This window comes from Oryzias melastigma, linkage group LG6 (assembly GCF_002922805.2).
Source record: "Oryzias melastigma strain HK-1 linkage group LG6, ASM292280v2, whole genome shotgun sequence".
In the NCBI taxonomy this organism is placed as follows: domain Eukaryota; kingdom Metazoa; phylum Chordata; class Actinopteri; order Beloniformes; family Adrianichthyidae; genus Oryzias; species Oryzias melastigma.
This window is the reverse complement of record NC_050517.1, coordinates 26127234-26147953: the sequence shown is the minus strand read 5'-3', so window position 1 is coordinate 26147953 and position 20720 is coordinate 26127234. Positions and strand designations below refer to the sequence as shown.

The following is a 20720-nucleotide window of genomic DNA, read 5'->3' as shown; positions in this document are numbered from 1 at the left end:
GGAGATACGTTCTGCCAGTAAACACAAGAGGTGAACAATTTAGGATAAACAAATACAAAGAACCGTTCAGAAAATGGCTGGAAAAACATTTTTAGAACGAACATCATAAAGTGCACTTGAGCGAAACTCTGCATTCTGTTCACAAAGAGAATTTTGTTAAAAGGTCGAACTGCTCCATAGAGTCGTCATTTGAATCCCATTAAATTCAAAAGAATCTGTGGCCAGATTATTCCTGCAGTAAATATTTTTCAAACTCTGCTGAGGTTTTTGAAGTGTAAACAGCTGGCTGTGTGTTTTTGTGTTGTGCAGCCCATTAAAAATATACATGAAGCATTAAAGGAGTTTTCAGTACTTAATTCCTTTTAGTCTTAACATTCTGTTGTTTATCTACGCAGAGAAACAAACACACTTTTTACTGTTCATGTGTGTTTCATATACTATTAACCTCTCAGTATATGATTGGAGGAATGTGGGATCTCTGTGCCTTTCTCTTCTATGATGACCCCTCTGAATCCGAATTCTTCCTCTACCCTTCCGACTTCTCCCTATCTCTCCAACTGAAGGGGCGTCTGAAGCGTTCGAAATATTTTTTTTAAGTGTAGAGTGAAGGGACTTTGAGTTCAGTTTCCCTCCGCCGGTAGGGTGAGCCGCATCGCGTTGTTCTCCATTTCTTCTCATGGGTGCGCTCTGATGCACAGAAGTTTACATTTAAATGTAAGTAATGATTTTTTTATTTTAGCACTACATTTTTAAATTTATAAATTGATGTTATGTATTCTCCGAGCGCTAGCAGCTAAGCGCAAACATAACTGAACGGTGACAAGTGATGATGTCCTCGAGGGTTAGTAACATCTGAATTTAAAGGGTAACCAAACCCCAAATCAACATTTTTGTCTGCTGACATCTATAAATGGGGCTTTAAAAGTGCTGTCTGTTGGTCATTGCCAAATTTTTGATGAATTAAAATAAATTTGAGGCCCTGCGACAGACTGGCGACCTGTCCAGGGTAAACCCCACCTTCGTCCATCAGCAGCCGGGTTGAAGAAGATGAATGAATGACTAAAATAAAATTGTTTAATTCATGAAAATATAGTCAAAAGCCGCCTGTGTGCTTCCCCCTAAAGGTTGAATCAAGGTATTACAGTTGAATTTTGTGATTGGTCAAACCAAGTAAGTTTCAGAAGTCTGAAGAAGTTCCCTGTTTGTTTACATTATTTTTTTCATACCTCTTCGTTTGGAGGAATAAATGTAGGGGTAAGGAAAAACCGTATAGGGGTAGGAGAAAAATTCAGATTTAGGCTCAGAGCCAAAGCTTTTAGGTTACTGGACATTCTTTTGAAATCCTTGACCACAAAGTTAAAATAACTTTAAATCTCTTTTGACTCTGAAGTTGAAATTTTAATTCTGGGGTAAAATTACATCAGTTTTGAAAGTGCTTCAAACTTCTGATAATCTGTCAGAGATTACTACTAGCCATTTAATACAGAGTTCTCTCAATTATCACAGGAGTTACTTTCTGAAAATGATTCACAATAGGTGAAATCCACAAAATTGGTTTGTAGCCTATATCTTTAAGGTTGTAAAACTAACATATTTGTTCAAAATTTCGTAAAACATAAATCTGCTAGCGATGAAGATTCATGTAAATGTGGTAAGATGAATGCATTTGGTACGGGAGAAAAGGTCAACAGCCAATCGAGACGCAGAAAACAGTGTGCTGAGAAAAAAGAAAAAAAGAAAATTGCGTTTAAAAATTCCACAAAAATAGTATAACAATAAGCATCCATGCTCCTATTTACTATGAAAGGTCTATGTAAACGTGCATAAATGTGCATTTCACGCTTCTGTGATCAAATCTTGCATTCAAACGCCTCTATGCAAGTTTCTACACCCAGTTTTGAGTCGTATTATAAAACGTGTGGCCATTAAGCACACATTCAAAGTTTGACCAATCAGGGACTCGGATTTGGACTACAGTAACTCTTCAATCAATTGTGCAATTTATCCAATTCTAGTGGATTCTTCTAAAACTGAAAAAAGTAGTAATATCCAAAACTTTACAGTATTATACAATATTTACTTTAGAGCTTTAACCGGATATTTTGCTGCAACAGCTTGGACTAGCTTTAAAAATAACAGTAAACGACATAAATCCAGAACTTTCCTTTCTAATCATACTTTAAACCAAATGCTGCTAAAACATCTGAAAAAGCCAATCAAATTGTTGCTTGAATTCCAGCTCCCTGATTCTCATTTTTATCTCCAGTCACTTATTTTGATACTATATGCCTTTCAACACAATTAAATGGAGTTTCAACACAAACAGTTAAGAAATCTTGGGTCCAGTTATTTTACCTTCAAGTTTGTTGCAAAATGTATTACATCAATGAGTGAACAAAATAAAATACAAAGTAAGGCAAACCAAGAGAAACAAAATGATGTATTGATGGCAGCAAGATAACAAAATAACCTCTGATGGTGATTTTACAATAACAGGACATCATGGAGCAAAAACCTACAAACCCATTATATACAATAAAATTATTTATTGTTTATACATTCTATTTGTTAAAGTTTGTCTGGTTCAGTCGGTTTACTAAATGGTGGTATCCCTTGTCATATTTACACTTTTCTTTTGGCAAATAGGAGCTTTGATGGAGATTTGAAGGATTAGTTCAGTTGTTCTGTCCGTTTTCAAAAACATTATTGAGAAAAACAGAAAACATAGCCAATAATCTTCAATTTTACAGTAAAAAATAAAACCACATCACACACTATAGCATTTCATTTGACAAAGTGAAAAAATTCAGAATGTAAAGTCTTTAACTGGAACAACCCGCGGTGGCTTTCGATTCTATCTTTCATGTTACAGTTAAAAAGAGGAACTCCATCACATGCAAGCTTATTGGAGAGCGATTTAGGAGGATAGGGGATGATGACAGGATCTCTTATGCATCTGTTAAACTATGTATGTGTCCTCAAGCCTTTTTTTTTTTTTTTTTTTTACAGAAGTTCTGTTACATTGTATGAATTTCCAACTGAGAGACTAATTAAAAGGCGGAGAATATACAGGAAACGGCACAGCAGTTCTTAAAAGAAATCTGTTCTTAAAAAAACTGTCAGGCCTCAGAGCATGCAGTTAGAAAGATTCATCCCTAGAAGAGCAGAGGAGGAAGCGGTGGAAAGTCTACAGACCTGTGGAAAGAGAAAAATACACAAAGTTTGTTTGTATTTACACTAGTCCCATTCTCTCAGGGCGGTTATATCCACAACAACAAGAGCAGCAGAGGAGACAGAGACACCAGAGCGTGAGGGTCGCCTGCCAGATGGTCGGCGTGCCCTCTTAGGGACTCCTGATTGACCTCCTCTTTCTTCTGGGATCCATGAGGGCTGGAGGAGGCCACCGAGTGGCTCTTGCGGTTGGAGCACATGTCATAGAGGTTTCCGGAGAACTGCATCTTCTTGGATTCCTGACGGAGAGACTCCCAGACGGCCGCCGCCTCCTCAGGACATCCAGCCATCGCCAAGTTGGCACAATCATGAAACTCATCCCACGATCTGCAGAAAGAGGTGGAAGAAAGGTGGAACAAATGAATGAATGAAACTTTATTTCTAAAGCATTTTATATTGGAGAGATAAAAAAAACATTTAAATAAATATATATTAGAGCAACAGCATAAAATGACAACAAACAACACAACTAATAAAATGCAAATACATTTTTTTCTAGCATCATGTTTATTGTTAGATATTTTTATTAATTTTATACTAAGATGCCATTTTAAAAAGGAACATTTTTACTGACCTGAACACACATTAAAGCTTTATAGCACACACAAATAAAATCTCCATTTAGCATACTTTCAAAATAAAAGCTTGCACTTTGTTAAAAAGTTTAAAAAATGAGTCTATTATGCCTCGTTTTCACTGAGTGGCCCGAAACGGACCGACCTGAATGGTCCCGGCAATTGAAGTGAGTGTTTCCATTAAATGTTGTAACATGAAGGGGCGTGAGGGGTGTAGACCGACCACAGCTGCGTGTCATAATGCAGCGACTACAGCGTTTCACCATATTCGCTGATTTGGCGTGTCTCCGGTCCCTAACCCCCACAAATAAGGGGGCAAACTAAATGCAAAGAATTTCATATAATTTGTAAGAAAATTGCAGGGGGCGTAGAAAAATACAGCCAAAAAGAGGACAAAACTTTCGGCTTGGATCTTGAGTCAGGAAAAGTGCTGGTTGGACGCTTGCTGTTGTCGTAAAACCTTTCAGCCAATCAATGGATTTCATCGTGTGACGACAGAAGCTCCATCTAACTGGTCCGTTCCATTTTTATATGGACCTACAACCAACGGAGACCAAAAATGATACGAATCGGTACAGCCTGATGGGTCCATTATATATTGGAAACGCCCAAATACCGTACTGGTCCGGTCCAGTCCAGTCTGGACCACTCAGTGGAAACGAGGCATCAGAGTAAAGGACGCAATGAATACATTTGTCAATGTATTTTTTTTTTCTTACATTTCTTTTTGTAATTTGATACGATTTGACACAAGTTGCTGCTTTTAGAGTGAAAGAGAGAGCAAACAATTTAAAGAAAAAAATCTCTGAACTGTTATTAAACAAACACTTGAGAATTAAATCAAACAAATCTGTTTGCTGTCTCTTAAGTTTCACCCAAAGTTAGAAACTTCTCTAATTGCTGCCTAAATGTTTAATGAGTTCCATAAAAAGCACAAAAAGATCACATTGGTGAGTCCAGCTGTCTCTAAGTACTGCACTTTGATTTATCTCTGCAGCAGCTAAAGCAATTGATCCCCAACATCTAATGCAGACAAATAAATCAGAATGAGATGAAACACTGTCGCTGTGATGTGAGGCGGTCTCACAAAGTGGGGCAGGAAATTACAGCTCATGTGAACATTTTGTTTTTACACACAAAAAAGCTTCTCCTTTGTCATTTTTAACAGACTTGTGCACATCGGCTGTTCAGTGGGGTGGGTAGAGCAGGAGTAGAGATTGGGCGTTTGCAGGTTTGGTTCCTGTTAGGTACTATGATGTGTAAAAGCTGGACCCTGAAACCCATGTTGATCCTGGTGGCCTGCTCCTGCTTTCCTTCTCTGCCAGCATCAGTGTGTGGATGACAAGTGAACTCTGGGAAATGCTTTGAGCGTTCAAAGATGGCAGAGATCAGTGCATAAGCATATGTTTGTAGGAAGTGTGTTAACAAGTGTGTGATTGTAGATGTGTGCGTTCGCAGGTGTCTTTGTATATATGTGTATGCTTGCAAATGTATGTGCATGCAACTGTGTGTGTTTGCTTACAGGTGTGTGTTACAGAGTGTGTGTTTTGTGGTATGTGTTAGCAGGTGTTTGTATTTGCAGATGTGTGAGTGTGTTTACATGTGGGTGTGCATTTGTGTGTGTTTGCAGGTGCATCTGCTTACAGGTGTGTGTGCTTTTATGTGAGCTTCTACATGTGTGGGCAGGTGTGTGTGCTTGCATGTGTGTGTTTTCAGGAGTGTGTGCTTCCACCTGTGTCTGCAGGTGTCGGATTCAATGTGTGTGTGTGCATGCTGGAGTGTGTGTTTGAAGATGGATATGCATAGGTGTGTGTGCTTCCACATGTTTGAAGGTGTGTGTGTTTTCAGGAGTGTGTGCTTCCACCTGTGTCTGCAGGTGTGTGTATGGAGGAGTGTGTGTTTGCAGGTGTGTGCCGTACACGTGGACATGGCTGTCCGGGCCTGTGCGCTCACATAGGTGGTGCGGAGACAGCAGAAACTCTGCGAGGACACTGACAGACGTGCAGCTGTTATCACAGAAATGAAACCTCCTGAGAGAACGTCTGTTCTGCTGCTGACACTCCAAAATGTTTCCGAGCTCTGAGCGTCTTTTACAGCTTTGGCTCTTGCTGTACGCTGAGTTTTGCAAAGCAGATTCCCATTTTCTCATCTCAGAGCTAAAGATTCCTCATTATGAAGATAAAATGAAAATGAACACAAAGCTCAGAACACCACCAAGACATTCTGCAACATTCCTTTGTTCACTTTTAAACTGAAGAACAAAAATAAAGACACACAATAGTTCAAATATAAATACAAAAAATGTCAAATTAAAATATATAAACTCTTCACTTTGTATCAATTGTGTAGCTTAAATTTCCTTCAGAAAAGAACAATATAAGCTTCTTGAAATTCCTTAAAAGGAACGTTTTACTTCACTTTACAAATAGCAAAAAAGTCAAGAGAATTGCACAAAGGAAGACAATTCTTAAGTCTCCACTAAATATGTTAAAATATTTGGTTTTTGAGAAACAGGCAGTGCAGTTTGGAAGAGTACAATTATGAACAGTGAGACATTTATGCTAGTTTATTCCTTTGTCATAACTGCCCTTACAGGGGCATATGGGCTGTCTGTGGGCAAAAATGGACTAATCTGTGTGGGGCCTGCAGGAGATATCAGTCAAAGATCGCTCAGTCAACCCGTAGAGCAAAAATGTTCATGCACATTTTTCCTGCAGGAGTGCTTCGGGTGACAAGTCATAGTGAACACTTACACAATATGCAAGAGTAAAGTAATGGTGAAGTAGATGAGAAACTGGTACTCAAATTATTATTTTTTTTAATCCCCATAAAGACAGCACAATGGGTAAGGAGTCTGCTGTTGTTAGAATTTAGTGAATTGAAGAATCAAGAGTGTAGTTGTGTGGGCATCCTTATGTATCGCCCGCACTACCTGTGCATTCAGCATTTTTGCGTGGTCAGTAAGGAGCCTTCACAACTGCACACATGACAATGGTACGTTCCATTTTCATGACGTCCCTTAAAGAGGTCGTAGGGAAATTGCAAGACACACCTGCACTCCTTTGAGGTGCAGCCACACCTCTCTAGCTGCGTTTCCATCACACATATGCGCAAAACCTTATCAGAATTATTGAAATGGTGGAAAAAAAACACAATTTCTCAACTATATATTTTCATTAAATCCTAATTATACAAACAAACACAATCTAAGTTATTCAAAAACATGGCAGCAGATGTGAACAATACTTTGATTTACAGCAGATACATTAAAATTTCTGGCACGGCACTTGTGCTCATCGTCATCTATCAAAGGAGACGTCGGCGTCTTATTCAGGCCATGGAGTGGCGAGCTGCATGGGAAGAGCTACGGATGAAGAGATTTTGGAGAATCGTTGTTTTACAGAGGAGCTGTGGGTCCAACAATTCTGCATGAAACGATCGACTTTGATGAGCTGTGTGATGCTGTGAAATCTCTTGTGTGCAATCTGGTTGTTGGTCACATGACTCATTTAACTTTAAAAAAAGGTTTCCATTGCAGTTTTGCGAAATATGTCAATATTTCAATACACGTCAAAAACTACCTCCTCTTAGTGCAAAAACTTTTTTTTGAGAAATGCAAGTTATTTTTTATAATTGTGTTTTCATCAGGGGGAACTTTACTATTGCAAATCCAATTTGTGCAATTTCATAGTCAATGGAAACGCAGCTTCTATGATCCTCACGGGTTTGGACAACCCAAATGTCCTCATCACCCTTACAGGTCAACCCCTAGCACTTGTTTGGAGCTAGTCTTCTAGAAAGTGGGGAAGCTTGTCAGCAAAGATAAACATTTTTTGGCCACAAATGTCATCAGGAAGCTTTTTTACTTTCTGTTAAAGAAATACACTTTCTCTTTAAAAAGCTGGAAGTTCTGCTGAGTGTTACTTTAATGTTTAAAAGGGTTTAAGATCACATTAGCTTTTAAATGCAACTTTAAAAATTGTGACCCACAAGGTTGATGAGATTATTGTGTTAATCAGTAAATCACAAGGAGAGGCACTAAAGGGATTAACTACTAACTAATTTTATATCAAGTATGTGCGTCTGCTGCAGTGTGAGAGTCTGAGGGTTCGTTTGTCCTTGAGCTCTTCTTCAGTCAGAGTTAATAAATGGGCGGCTTTCTATATCACAAATGATGAACTCTGCATAACCGCATTCTTTGTGAAACCAAATTGACTAGAGTCTGACCTGCTGAATCCAAATGATCACTTCCACAAAACAAAGTTGAGCTGCTAAAAATGTATTTAAAACTCATGTTGCATCAAATGAAATTTCAATAACATGTTTGTCTGAAAGAGATACAAAAGAATTGAGCAATTTTGGGACATGAAGAAAACACAAACTCATCCAGGACCTCATGAAAAAGAACATGAAAAGACTTCATGATTCTACAATAAAAAAGGAGATTGTTCACAAAAAAGGATGTAACGGAGATTTGAAGGAGAAAGATCCAGATGAGCAAAAATGACCAAAAAAGAGACACAACGTTTGGGGGGAAAAATTCAGTGAATGAAAAGACTCTCTGGAAGGTTTGTGTCTCATTAAACCTGAAGTGAAAAAAACACACATTTAGTTTGTGTTTTTAAGGAGTTCAGCAGCAGAACAAAACCCCAAATGAAGTAGAAATTCCTATTTTAAATGTTTGAAAACCTAATAAAGGTTTTGATGAAAAGTCAAGGACCCACTTGAATGAAAATCATGTTTTTTAATGTTTTTTTTTTACATTTTCTTTTGGCATTTTTCTGTTTATAGAGGACATATGTAAAAAATATTAGGATTAAAACTGCATTCTTTATTAAAGAGGCCATACAATGATTTTCTTAAGCCTTACAGAGTGAACTATATCAATATGATCATATTACCTTTGTAACACTTAAAAACAAACTATTTATAAAATGTTAGTTAGTTTTCCTGACATTTCCTTCATTCATTCATTGAAGCTGGAATTTATTGAAGACAGGACACATCTGGAAGATGTAGGATATTCTGCGTCGAAAATCAAAGTTTTTTGCTGATCACCACTAGTTTCATTGAGAAATTGAGTGTTGGGGTTAGACTGGGGACGGTTCTGGCAGAGCAGACTCTTCCTGGAGGGGGCGGGTCATATCGTGCTGACGTCAACATGATTCGACCCGCTCGTTTTCGAGGGTATGGGAGGGGATGCTGCAGACGGTGCAGGTTTTTAGAGGATTACTCTTAAATGCATGAACAGATCAAAATACCACTTTGGGGTTCTTTATAGAGAGGAATGAACTGTATAATGCACTTAAAACCTCAAAAGGTAGAATTTTCCCTTTAAAATTATTATGAATCAGAAGCAACAAAAGTCTATAAAAGCTTGAAGCAGTAACGTACAGTCGGTAGGCCACAAGCTCCCTGTTTCATTCCTTTCTGATATTTGAAGACGACTAGATCCTTGTAACTTGAACTGAAAAAAAGGACAATTTTGTTACAGTTGTATCTGCATTTTTCAGGGTTAGGTGTCCTGTTGACTGCTCTATGTCTGTCTTTAATGTTCATACAACAATGAAGCTGAATCAGAAATTTGGACCAGAATCTTTAGCTGCTTTGAAGTTCTGTAGGTCTTAATTTAATGGAAATTCTTTGATTTTTATACCCGTCAATGGCATAACCCTGATCCCACCCCCACACACAAAACAATGTTTCTCTGATTCCTCCTTAAATATTTGCGTCTTTGTTCGTCTAATTTTCCAACACATTGTGTGAAACTGTTATTGTAAAACTGAGCTGCAGTCACTGACAGCTGCCCCAAGAAGTCCAGTCTGTCCATCCTCATGTTTTCTGCCTCAACAAATGTGGAATATTTACAACAAAGCCCAAAGTCTGTTTCAAGTTGAACAGCAATTAAAGTCGGAAATAACTTTTGCTGCTGAAGTCTGTTGAGTGTGCATGTCAGAGGAGGAAATAACAAGACGGTAAAAGGAAAATGTTGCAGTCTTTTTTTCCACATCCTGCAGAAAGAGGACAGAAAACAGCGTGAATGCTCAGTTCAAGGTTTATGTACTAAAAGAATAAAAACATAACTGAACCGTGTCACAGCCTTTAAACCACAGCGTGTTGCGTGAGCTGAAAGAAGCGGCGGAATGAAAAGAATTCAGCTATTCTTGGGGAAGAGTTTGACAAAGCTTTCATATTAAACACGGCGCACCTCAGCTGCTGTGGCCTTCATCAGCTGAACAGAGGCTTCACGAAAGCTCCTGTTGAAGAGGGAAAAAAATATTTTTCTTTTCTGCCACGACTTGATCTATATTTTGCAGCAGCAGAAATACGTTATTTGATTTATCTGTTGGACTAATTCATTTTTGAGCTGAGAAATCTCTGATATTTAATATCAGGACTTTATTTTTAGAATTTAATCTGCCTTTTGTCAATTGAAATCCTTTCTGCCCCAACAATGATGAACTTGGGAATATTTGTCCTTTTTTTTCCTTGCAGCAGTTTGATTCTGAAGTGTGCGTGAGCTGAGGGCTGAAAGGAACTTTAAACTGAGGCATGAATAGAGAAAAAGGAGCGCTGCCGTGGGACGGCCTTATCTAAATCTGCAGAGAACGAAATATAAAAGCAGATGGAGGAGGTGTGCGGGGAGGAGATTGAGTGAAAGAAACTCAACCTTTTCAGAGGGAGTTGTCTGATAATCGCATTTCAGGTCCCACTTAACAGATTTTTCCACGTTTTTTTGTTTTTTTAAACAACAAAAAAGGTGTTGATAAAACAGTTTTCTTAGTCAAAAGCAAAAAGAACCAATGAAAGTTTGAAAAACCCCTGTAATACAAATACAGTTGTGCACTTACACTTATGAGAACAACTGTATAACGGTTAAAATCGTCTGATTTAATGGCTCCTTGATTTAGGTCAAGTTTTCTACACTTCTGTGTTCAGCACCTAAAATATTAATTTTGGAGCCACACAGAACTATAGTGGACCAAGAGAAGGTAAAAACACATCAATAGTTTCCTAATACTTTCTTTTTAAAGTTTACTTTTAGAATACAGTCAATCTCAGCGTTATTGAATTTACTTATAGAGACGCAAGGTCAGTCAACTCAAGGAGCAAACAGAAGAAGCAAACTAAAGTCTGTTTTTCCTAAACGATCTGTTTCATTTCTCAGGTGTGACGGTACACCTGAACTTTTGGGGTCAAACAAGCAAACTTTCTTGCAAATGGACTCTGGTGTGATCCGGTTTATGCAAACTAATACTATAGTCACATACATGCATACAGGTATTATGAGTTATTGGGTCATCCGTGGAGGGGCTGCATATTAAGAGGAGCACAGATATGTCCTGCACTTCTCTTGAGGTCGTATGGGCGCTTAAAGCAGATTCTGGTGTGATCCTGTCTATGCAAACTAATGCTTCAGTCACATGCCCCTGTTCATTTTTTAAACTGTAACAGTCAAGGAGGCAACACGCAAGGAGTGGGCACTTACCACTTAAATAATGGGTCCTTGCGCAGGATTTGGCTAGGGATTGAAAAAATATATATATATATATTTTTTATCAGCTATACTGGTCCTTTATGATGTCGTCATCAATTTCTGTCAATCAACAGGTGGTGACAGCGACTTTGTCCCAACCGTTCCGCTCTATTTTTCTATGGAACTACAATGGATGGAGGCCATTATAGTGGTATTTTGGGTTGGAATAATACCATACCAACCCGGACTGCTCAGTGGAAGCGGGGCTTAAAAGAATAGGGGAAAAAAAATGACAACATCCCAAAAAAGTTAGAAATTGTCAGTAAGAAGACCAAAAATATTTTATCTTTCCTTTCTCAGATCTTTTCCCTAATTCTTACCTCATTTCGGGTAATTCTGACCAAAAAAAAAAATCTGCTTTTGTGACATTTTCAGTCAGTTTAATTAAATAAACAAACCAAGCCAAATGCTAGAGTAAACATTCAGATCAGATCCACAGATCTATCCTGGTGTGAGAGCGTCCTAAAATTAAGACAGGAAAAAGATTTTGATGAGTTTCTGAAATGTTTGTTGCAGCATTTACATTTTTCATTTTATTTTGGAAATGAAACACAACTTTAATGATTCTAGATGAACAAAACACATAAAGACTGAACTGCCTGGCATCCTTGTGAGACAAATATGCTGATTCAGGATCAGAACTCCTTTGAATTGATCCAAATATATAGAACTCTAAAGGTTCCGAGGACATCTTGCATAAAGGATGAACATTTATCCATATTTTTACTCAAAAATTGTAAATTTGAATCATCTATTCATTTATTATCACTTATATTGGGTTTCTATAAAATTACATTTATAACAGAAACAATATTGGAATGAGTTTATGTTCAGGACAGACTTAGGAGCAGAATATGGAGTAATAAAACAGCACAAGCTTCACACAGTTCTTCTCGCCTGATTTTAAAATTTAATAAACTAGAAAAGGACGACGTGAAACTCGTATAATTCAAAAGCAGTTGCTATTTCTTTTTATGCAGACTGTTCAAGAAAAGGTTAGAGTCTAATTCTACTGAGCCTCTTTTCATAGTATGTTTAGCCTCACATATTTCCTTTCACCTCTCCTGCTCTGGATCAACAGTGAATGATGGCAGCAGCATAATGCTTATTGTGGATATGAGGAATAAAAGCAGCGAGGTGCTCCTGGGATAACTCTGACAATGGAGCAGCCTTGGCCTAGATGCAAATCATAGCCTCTTATTCAGCGAGCGCGCGATGGAGGATGGAGCGTGCGAGTGTTTGCGGATCTTCAGAGGGGAGCTACCACCTCATTAGGTGGCTCTCATGGAAGTGCTAAAACTGTGTTCCTGAGAGGAGGAAAGGAGGAAGGAAAAACGGAGCGAGGAGATGGAGGGAGGTGAAACAGAATAAGTGAAGTGAGGACATGGAGTGTGTTTGTGGAGGCTTGTGTATGTGTGCACGCTCTCGTATGCTTGCATTAGGCAACAGTCACACCAAGGTGGCTGAGGTGCAGGATTAGTCATTTAATTGGTACCTCAAGGAATAGAGGAGACTTAACAACGATGGAGTGGTACCAGGATTGGGCTGCAGGGCCACGGTGACTCAGGCCCACACACTTGCACAAGTTGTTATTGTGTGGAAATTTTCTAAAGCCTCTTTCTTAACCCTATTTTAATCAGGCATTACCGATAAAAAGCCGCTCCGTGTCTCATGTCATCGTTAGAAGGATCTGCAAGCAGACAAATGAGCTGAAGTCGGTGACAGAGCACGGTTTATTTGTTTTAACAAGGGACTCTTCAAGGATAATCAAGGGCTAACCGGGATAACAAGGTTAAAACTGCAGCAGCGCTTGTTTTTTTAACTGCTATAATCCCCTCCACTGTAGTGGGGCTAGTGTCTGGTTTGATTCCTAGTTTCTGCAGCCTTGAGCAAGGCAATAATGTATCACTGTATGTCTTGCAGTTCAAAAATGATTTTTTCTTTTTTGAAAATTTGTCATAATTGTGTCAAAAGTGGAAAAAAAGAAGCCCCGATTTCTCTCCTTTACATCAGACACATCCATCAGGAGGCGTTGCCAGGCCTGAAACATCTCAGGAAGACATCCCAGAATTTTTCTTCTTAAAGACACACACTGATGACCCACTGACCCTCTTTTCTAACATGTTCTTGTGGCAATTTTGTCATGATGAAAGACACATGTTAAAAAAAAATAAGCTCAATATTGCATTTGTAAGTATTTCTTTTTTCACCTTACTTCATCAATTGGTCTTCACTCTGGGCCAATAGCTGAAGTGCTTGATTTCTACACAGCCAATCACAATCAAAGTCCTATTTTTAAATTCAATTAAGTTTGTTTATCCACATTCCAGACATTGCGCCGGCCCTCTTCCACCCTGTTCTCCTTCTGGCTCTTCAGTTCGGGACGGTCCATCTTACTGTCTATTCGGACTGGACAGTGAATCAGTTAACCGCAATTTGATTCCCCCAATAATCCGGGAAAAATACTCCCTTACCCCATCATAGTCTGGGCTCTGGGCTCTCTACTGGGGTCATCACTAGCATGCAACATGTCCCCGCCCAGAGCCCAACCCCCAAAAACTTCTGACTGTTCATGCTTCACAGTTAAATGCTTCACAATTAAATCTTTAAAAAAAAATCTTTCAATGACACTTTCAAGATCTCTTCTTATTGAAGTGTGTAAACAGAGAGCTCTCAGAAACTGGGAGGGGAAGAGGGGGCGAGATTGCTCCGTGCCAATGATCCCGCCCACAACTCAGGTAATTTTTTTATTGAACTACTGCCGTTCACCAGAAACTATGCCCTAGAAAAATATGTGTTCTCTTTTTTTTTTTTTTTTTTTTGGCTAAAAAATTGAAATTATTGTAATTAAAAGACTACTGCATGCACTTTTACAAAAGATCAAAAGATGATCGGAGTAATAGTCTAAGACTTATGAAGAACTACTACTTTAAGGTTCAAAAGGTGTAGATTGAAGTCTGAAGAAAAATATAGAATCGTTGGGGAAATATCCGACACAAAGTAATCAAACAACTTTTTTTTTCAGGGTTTTTTTTTTCACTACAGTTTTTTGAAAATGTGATAATCATTGAATTTGCTCTGTTTATTTCTGTTCTATTTTTTTATTTTTGGGTCAGTTGTTGCTTTTTTCTTTTGTTTTAGCCTTGATGTGGTGAGTATCCAAACATCACACGTCCCCAGAGAGATTTTTGGAATAATTCTCAATCTTTATCCCAAAAATAAGCAAAGTGAAGGAAATAGTTGTAATCATTCTAACATGTTTTTAGTCAAGTTTCTAATGTTACACAAAACAAATGCTGTTACAGTCCATCAGATGAGAGTCAAGCCGTCGGTTATCCTTCTGTCTTTTTCGTCTCCTGCATCTACATTCACCGCCATCAAAGCTTCCCAAGATTAGTTTTAGTTTATGTGAAATTTCAGCTGACAGAAACAGAGCTTTCAGCTTTCCGTAATCTAATTCCAAGACTGTTCCCACACTAATGTCTTCCTCTTCCTGGTTGGGATGATTCCCCTGGAAGATGGATGACAAAGGTGCATATAAATAGAGAGGTGAGCGGAGAGCGGGAGATATGTGATGGATGCTTATAGGATACAAAGAGGTGAAGAAGCAAGAGGATGAACAGATGGGAAGGAAGAAGAAGAATGCATCTGTGGATCTAGAGCCCAGCAGAAGCAGGAAAAAAGAGACAGGAAGTGTGAACTCTAAAGAGCCACTCTAATGGAAATTGTGTTTTTGGTGTTTTAAACATGTTATTGTGGCATTTTTCTTAGGATTGAGGGAATCTATAATAAAAATGAAGATTAAAATTTATTTTTTAAGTATTGTTTAATTCAAATCATTGTGAAACAGAAACAGATGAAAAAATGCAGTCTGAAAAATTCTTGTAGCTGTGACAGCTACTACGGCAAGCAACAAGCTCCCTTTCCGCTCCATATTCATGCTTCCACTTGTAGACAAATTGATCCATTAATGTCTTAGCTTTCCTCGTCTAAAGTGGCATGTGGCTCAAACTTGAACGGCTGGATAGCTAGCGGGAAGGATTATGGGAATAGAGCTGGGAATAGGTAATAATTTTCAGAAACAATTGTAAACATTGTTCTGCTTCTCCTGGAGGATGTTTCGGTTTGGCCACTAGGTGGAGCTTGCCTCGCGCTAAAGCAGTACTCTTTTTTTCAAGAAGAATAAGCAAAGTATGAGCAAAAAATTGTGTTTTAGACCACAAATGGTTACTTTAAAAATGTTTCCCTAAAAGAGTTCGGAAAATTATGCCTGTGAGTTTTTAAAGATGTTCATTTAATCAGCAAAATATGCTTACGTACGCAAAGCGTTAGCATTAGCCGTCCTATGGGAAATCCCATTAAACGTTAGCATCAAGCTAGCGGATTTTAACTTAATTTGCTAAATCGTTCTCTATTTTTATGGATCGATTATTAATCTGTTAAACTTAGATTGATTCAATGGGAAATGGGGGTGGGCTTTCTGTGTCAACGGTCCCACCCACAATTATAGCAATTTTTTTTTTTTTTGAGAACTTTAAAGATTTTTTCCCTTTTTCACAAACATCTAACATGTGAATAGGGAATTTTACCTAAAAATAAAAATGTTCACAGTCACACCAACCATTAGCATGTCAGATTAGAATTAAGCCAGAAATATGCAAAAAATACAAAACATTCACATGCAATAATAGACTAAAACAATTAAACATCAAATTAAATCTCAAAGTGCCTACTAAAGAAACTCTAGAAAAAAAAAGAATAAAAATAAAAAGGAAATAAATATTACAACGTTTCCTATCCATAGATATCTTAATTTTGCCTAAAAACAGCGTAGCCACAATTAAAAAGTCACTCTTAACACTTAAAATAGATCAAGAGATGATCAGAGTAGGACTTTAAAGAAAAAAAATCAAAAATCTGTTAAAAATCAGTTTGCTCTGGCTACTTTTTGTTTATTCTAACAAAGCATTATCAGGAGCAAAAAAGTTGCCTTTCTACATCAATAAGTGATTCTTTCATAAATCTTTGCTCCATTTTATTTCCAGCTTTGTTCTCTTGAAACTTCAAATGTCTCCAAACTGTTTAAAACATTCATCTGGATTCTAGTTTTACAGGCATTTTCAAAACCTCCCTGCAGGATGAGGATTTAAATGCAGAGTTTAGAAATAGCCTGAGCTCAGTTTTCCTCACTACGTTGTTCAATATCTTTTTCCAGAAGCTCTTCCTTTTGTGTTCATGTTCAAGGTGAGTTCAAACAGAGATGTCACGGGGAGCCCCGTCGATGCTGCAAACTTTTGTTCAGTGTCCTTCATCAAACTCCCCATGAGAGCGGAAATGTTGGTGCTCCCATTCTTCATAACTCTCAGGGGATTAAAAAGGCTACTACAGAGCTCTTTTTTAAACTTTTTTTTTGGTTGATAAATTCTATGTTCATATGAAGAGTCCATCAGTAAATCCAAGGAGGGATGAGCACGCCAGACCCTGAGAAAGAGTATTGTTGTGGAGTGTGGACTCTCTGTGACTATGTTCGACTGTAAACTGCTTATCCAAACTTTTTTTTTTTTTTCCACATTGAAACTCCGAAAACTTGTTTCCCCAGAGAGTTCCTGTCTTTGTACTCTGAGCCTCACAGAACGCCGACACTCATTAACTCTGACCAACTGCTTTTGTGGATGGAAAAGCTGGAAGTCAGCAGACTCTCTGCTCCAACCATGAATTCGTGTGTTGCATTTTGTGCTGTGTGGGGACGGCGGTAAGCGACCTGCAGATGGAGTGAATCTCGTGCGGGTCCTCGTCCTTGTGAGCGCTGTCCGTCAGGCTGTCGCCCAGAGCCATGAGACACTGAGCGAAACCCTTGTAGATGGAGTGACACCTTCTGGGTGACGCTGCAGCCACAGGACACGGGCTCAACACTGGAAAGCAGAGCACAAACTCCCATCAGCCCACAGCTAGAATATTTCTACAAATACAACTGGCTGTAGAATATATTAGGATACTTGTGTTTTTGTTTCATGTTATCTGCGTTTATTAAAATCTAGAGAGCTTTATTTATATTGCAGTTTCAGCTAAAACAAAGTGCTGAACACAAAACATAAAAGACGACAACACTAAAACAGGGTAAGAACACAACACAATAAAGTCAATAAAATAATAAAAGCGATAAAATAACAATAAAACAGCAGGGGTCTCATGTAGTGATAAAAGCCAGCGCATAAAAGTGAATCTTTAGATTGCTTTTAAAGTTACGGGAAGACTCCAGCGGTCACACCTGAGATGTAACGTTTGCCGTGTGAGACCAGGGTTACAGTACTCCAGTAGAGACGTGACGAAGACGTGGATTACAGTCTAAAAACAGTTTCACCTTGGAAAGTTGCCAATGACTAGAAAAGCTCATCTTCACCACCGCGATCAAGTTTAAAATGACTATCCAATTTAAAACCCACGTTAGAGGAGTGGGACCTGGTGGCAGAAATATGGCGGCTGAAAATCATTTGCCGGAAGGATGTCCAAGACTGGAACTTCATCATCAGCAGCTTTTCACAGGTATGCAACACATTACTATTATAATGTCATTTTATATTGGTCCAAAGCCGCTTTTCTCCATGACAGAATGAGCTGATTCACGTTAATCGTGTCCAACATAAAAGTCTTAACAGTTTTACAAATCTGAACACTTTTGTTAATATCACTTAATTGATCGTTTACCTCTAACACATTTAAAGCTAATTTCTAAGAATTTTTTAAAATAAAAGTGGCAACAACTCTGAAATCTTGTGGAATTTCCACTTCCACTTTTCAGCCACCCTCCTGTCTGCAACCAGGTCCTCTTGGAGTTAAGATACCGTTGATTTTAAATTGTTAGTCAAAAAACCCAGATCAAATGGGGACAGTCCTCTAAGATCATTAAAACAGTAGTACTTCTGTTTTCTCTTCAGTAAAACACTTCTTGATGGAAAGAATAAACCATCAAACCAAGACCATAACTCAACATGACTGGCAACTGACCGAGCAGCGTCACATTTTTGAAATCTTACACCATCTTTGTTTGGTTATCTGTACATTTTTCGTCTGTTTACTAAATATGCAACAACTTAATTAATTTATATTCCTTTGATCTAACTTGGCCAATTTTTCTGAGGCAAGTTGTTTATTATTCAACCTACGTATGTCATAAAATAATGTGAAATAAATCTAATATATTGATATTGGAAAATACTATTTGGATTGAGAGATGGTAGTTTTATTTTACTATGATGTAAAAAGTTCCATCACAGTCAACAACATACACATGTGGCTTGACTTAAATTCATTTTTCTAATTAATTTCTTAATTTGTTTTAGTTTCCACAACAATAAAACAAAAAATCTTGTATGAATTGTAGATTTGTTTTCCTGAACCTTTTGCATTATTTGAGTAAAAGAAGTAAATTCAAAGTAAAAAAGGAATATATATTATATATATATATATATATTATATATATGTGTGTGTGTATATATTGATATGTGCAAAAAAAGACAAGATCTAAAAAAAATAAAAAGTAAAAATTGCATTATGTTTGTTGTTTGCATCGCCGTATTCATCACAGAATCACCCTGAGAGTGGCAATTTTGTGTCTTTTTCTTGAGTTATCTGGATTTAAGTTACACAATTTATTGTTTTTTTTTTTTTTTTAGAGGCAATTCGTTTTTAAACTAGTTTTTTGAAGGTGATTTGATTGAGTGATTTAGATTGTTTCCTTTCTTGAATCCTTGAACAAAACAACTGTGGGCTGAACGTTATGACACTAACATGTTAATGGATTTGCTATTAATTCCTGTTTACTTGTTTGGGCACGTATTAAATATACACTTGTTTATCTTATAAGAAATGTGGAAAACTTCACCTGCAGAGTTCAGTACCAGGTATTTATCTCTGGGTCTCACTGGTTGAAGCTTTGACTAAAGATGTTCTGGATCAGTGAATCTGATTATTCAAAATGAATTAATATCAACTATAAATCGTACTGGAACAAAAAAATTATGATATGAATCTAATCATTAAAATAAATTGTTACACCACTAATGATTACCTTTTTTTACAGAACTAAACCTAGAAAGTGTGACATTGCCTATAGAAAATGCTTCACTTCCATCTTAAACCAAATTAAGTTAACATTTATATGAAAATCATTCTCACCAATCAGCCGTCAGCTTGTCTGAAGCATCTGATTGGTCAATTTATAACATGAAATACTTAAACTGCAGAAAAAAATGTATCACGAAAAAAAATTGGATTAGCAAAAAGTTGTTAAATAAGGGTAGCAGAGCAAAAATGGTTATTCTGACAAAAGTAAGTAATAATATAATAATGTAATAATAGTGGTTTTACTTCTCAATTGAAGTCGATGGAAGGGAGGGGTCAATGAGGCAAATTCTCATATACGATCAATTGTTGACAATATTAATTATAATTTCATTAGGCAATAAATGCTTAAAAACTGTAAAAATTCTCAATTAAAAAAAAGCAAAAGTCACAGCTTTATCATTTTGACACAGAAAAAGTTAGAAAAATAAAAAAGTAAGCCGTAAAAATCCTTGAGAAAAGTTGACATTCAGTCAGATTTTGGGGGGACAACATTCATCTACAGATGTATGAGGTGTGTCCCCGCAGCTCTGGATAATACAGGAGAGGAGAGACGGCGTTTCACAAACAGGAGAAAGAATCAATCAATAAATAAGCAATCGGTCTGTCTGACATGCGTCTGCAAAAACTAAATCAACCGCCTCCTCTCGTCAGGGAGGTGACAGGCTGAAAGAGAACACAAACGTGTGACTGACAGAAACTTTTTAATTATTTTTATCTGTCAGCGTTTCCTCCCTCCGCGCTCTGCTTCTGCACCTGTGATAAAGGAGAAAACAAGGAAAGCTCCAGAAATTGTTGTCATCTGTTGCTTATTCCTGCTTGAATAAACTTGAACAAAAACCTTTATTTGTTTATTTTAGTGATTCTATTTCTGAAGAATGAGGAAACTTTGTAATACTGCATTGCTGTAGGGGAAATGTTCAACAGTTTCTGTGCTGGTGTCAGTCAGTCATCAAGAAACCGTTAAATCAGAATAAGGTCACACAGAAAATCAATTGCTTCTGTTTACAGGTTTCCAAGAAACTGGACAAGTTCAGGTAAGAAATGTGGAAGGTCAAAAACGGAACAATGTGCTTTTGTGTGGTTTTATGAATTATAGGTGTAGAGGAGCAGAACCGCAGTGAGCTCTCATCTTCTTTCGACTCAAGCTTTTTTTCTCTTTGTTGTGGTGCATCCTCAAAATTAAACTTTTAGTCGTAAGTTGTTGGAGAAAAACTTTTTAAATAAAAGATTAAATAACTTGTCACAATGTTGTT

At 37.6% G+C, this 20720-nt stretch overlaps 1 protein-coding gene across 1 annotated transcript in view; it reads right to left on the bottom strand.

Annotated features, from left to right (window-relative positions):
- Window positions 1-2422: 2422 nt before the first annotated feature.
- The window catches only part of nrn1la (neuritin 1-like a), a 66343-nt gene continuing 48045 nt past the window's right edge, over window positions 2423-20720 (bottom strand). Inside the window, exons 2-3 of the mRNA XM_024280792.2 lie at window positions 17105-17255; window positions 2423-3558 (exon numbers count right to left, since the gene is read on the bottom strand). Coding sequence (XP_024136560.1) covers window positions 3261-3558; window positions 17105-17255 — 449 coding nt within the window. The 3' untranslated portion in view covers window positions 2423-3260. The remainder of the gene's footprint in view (window positions 3559-17104; window positions 17256-20720) is intronic.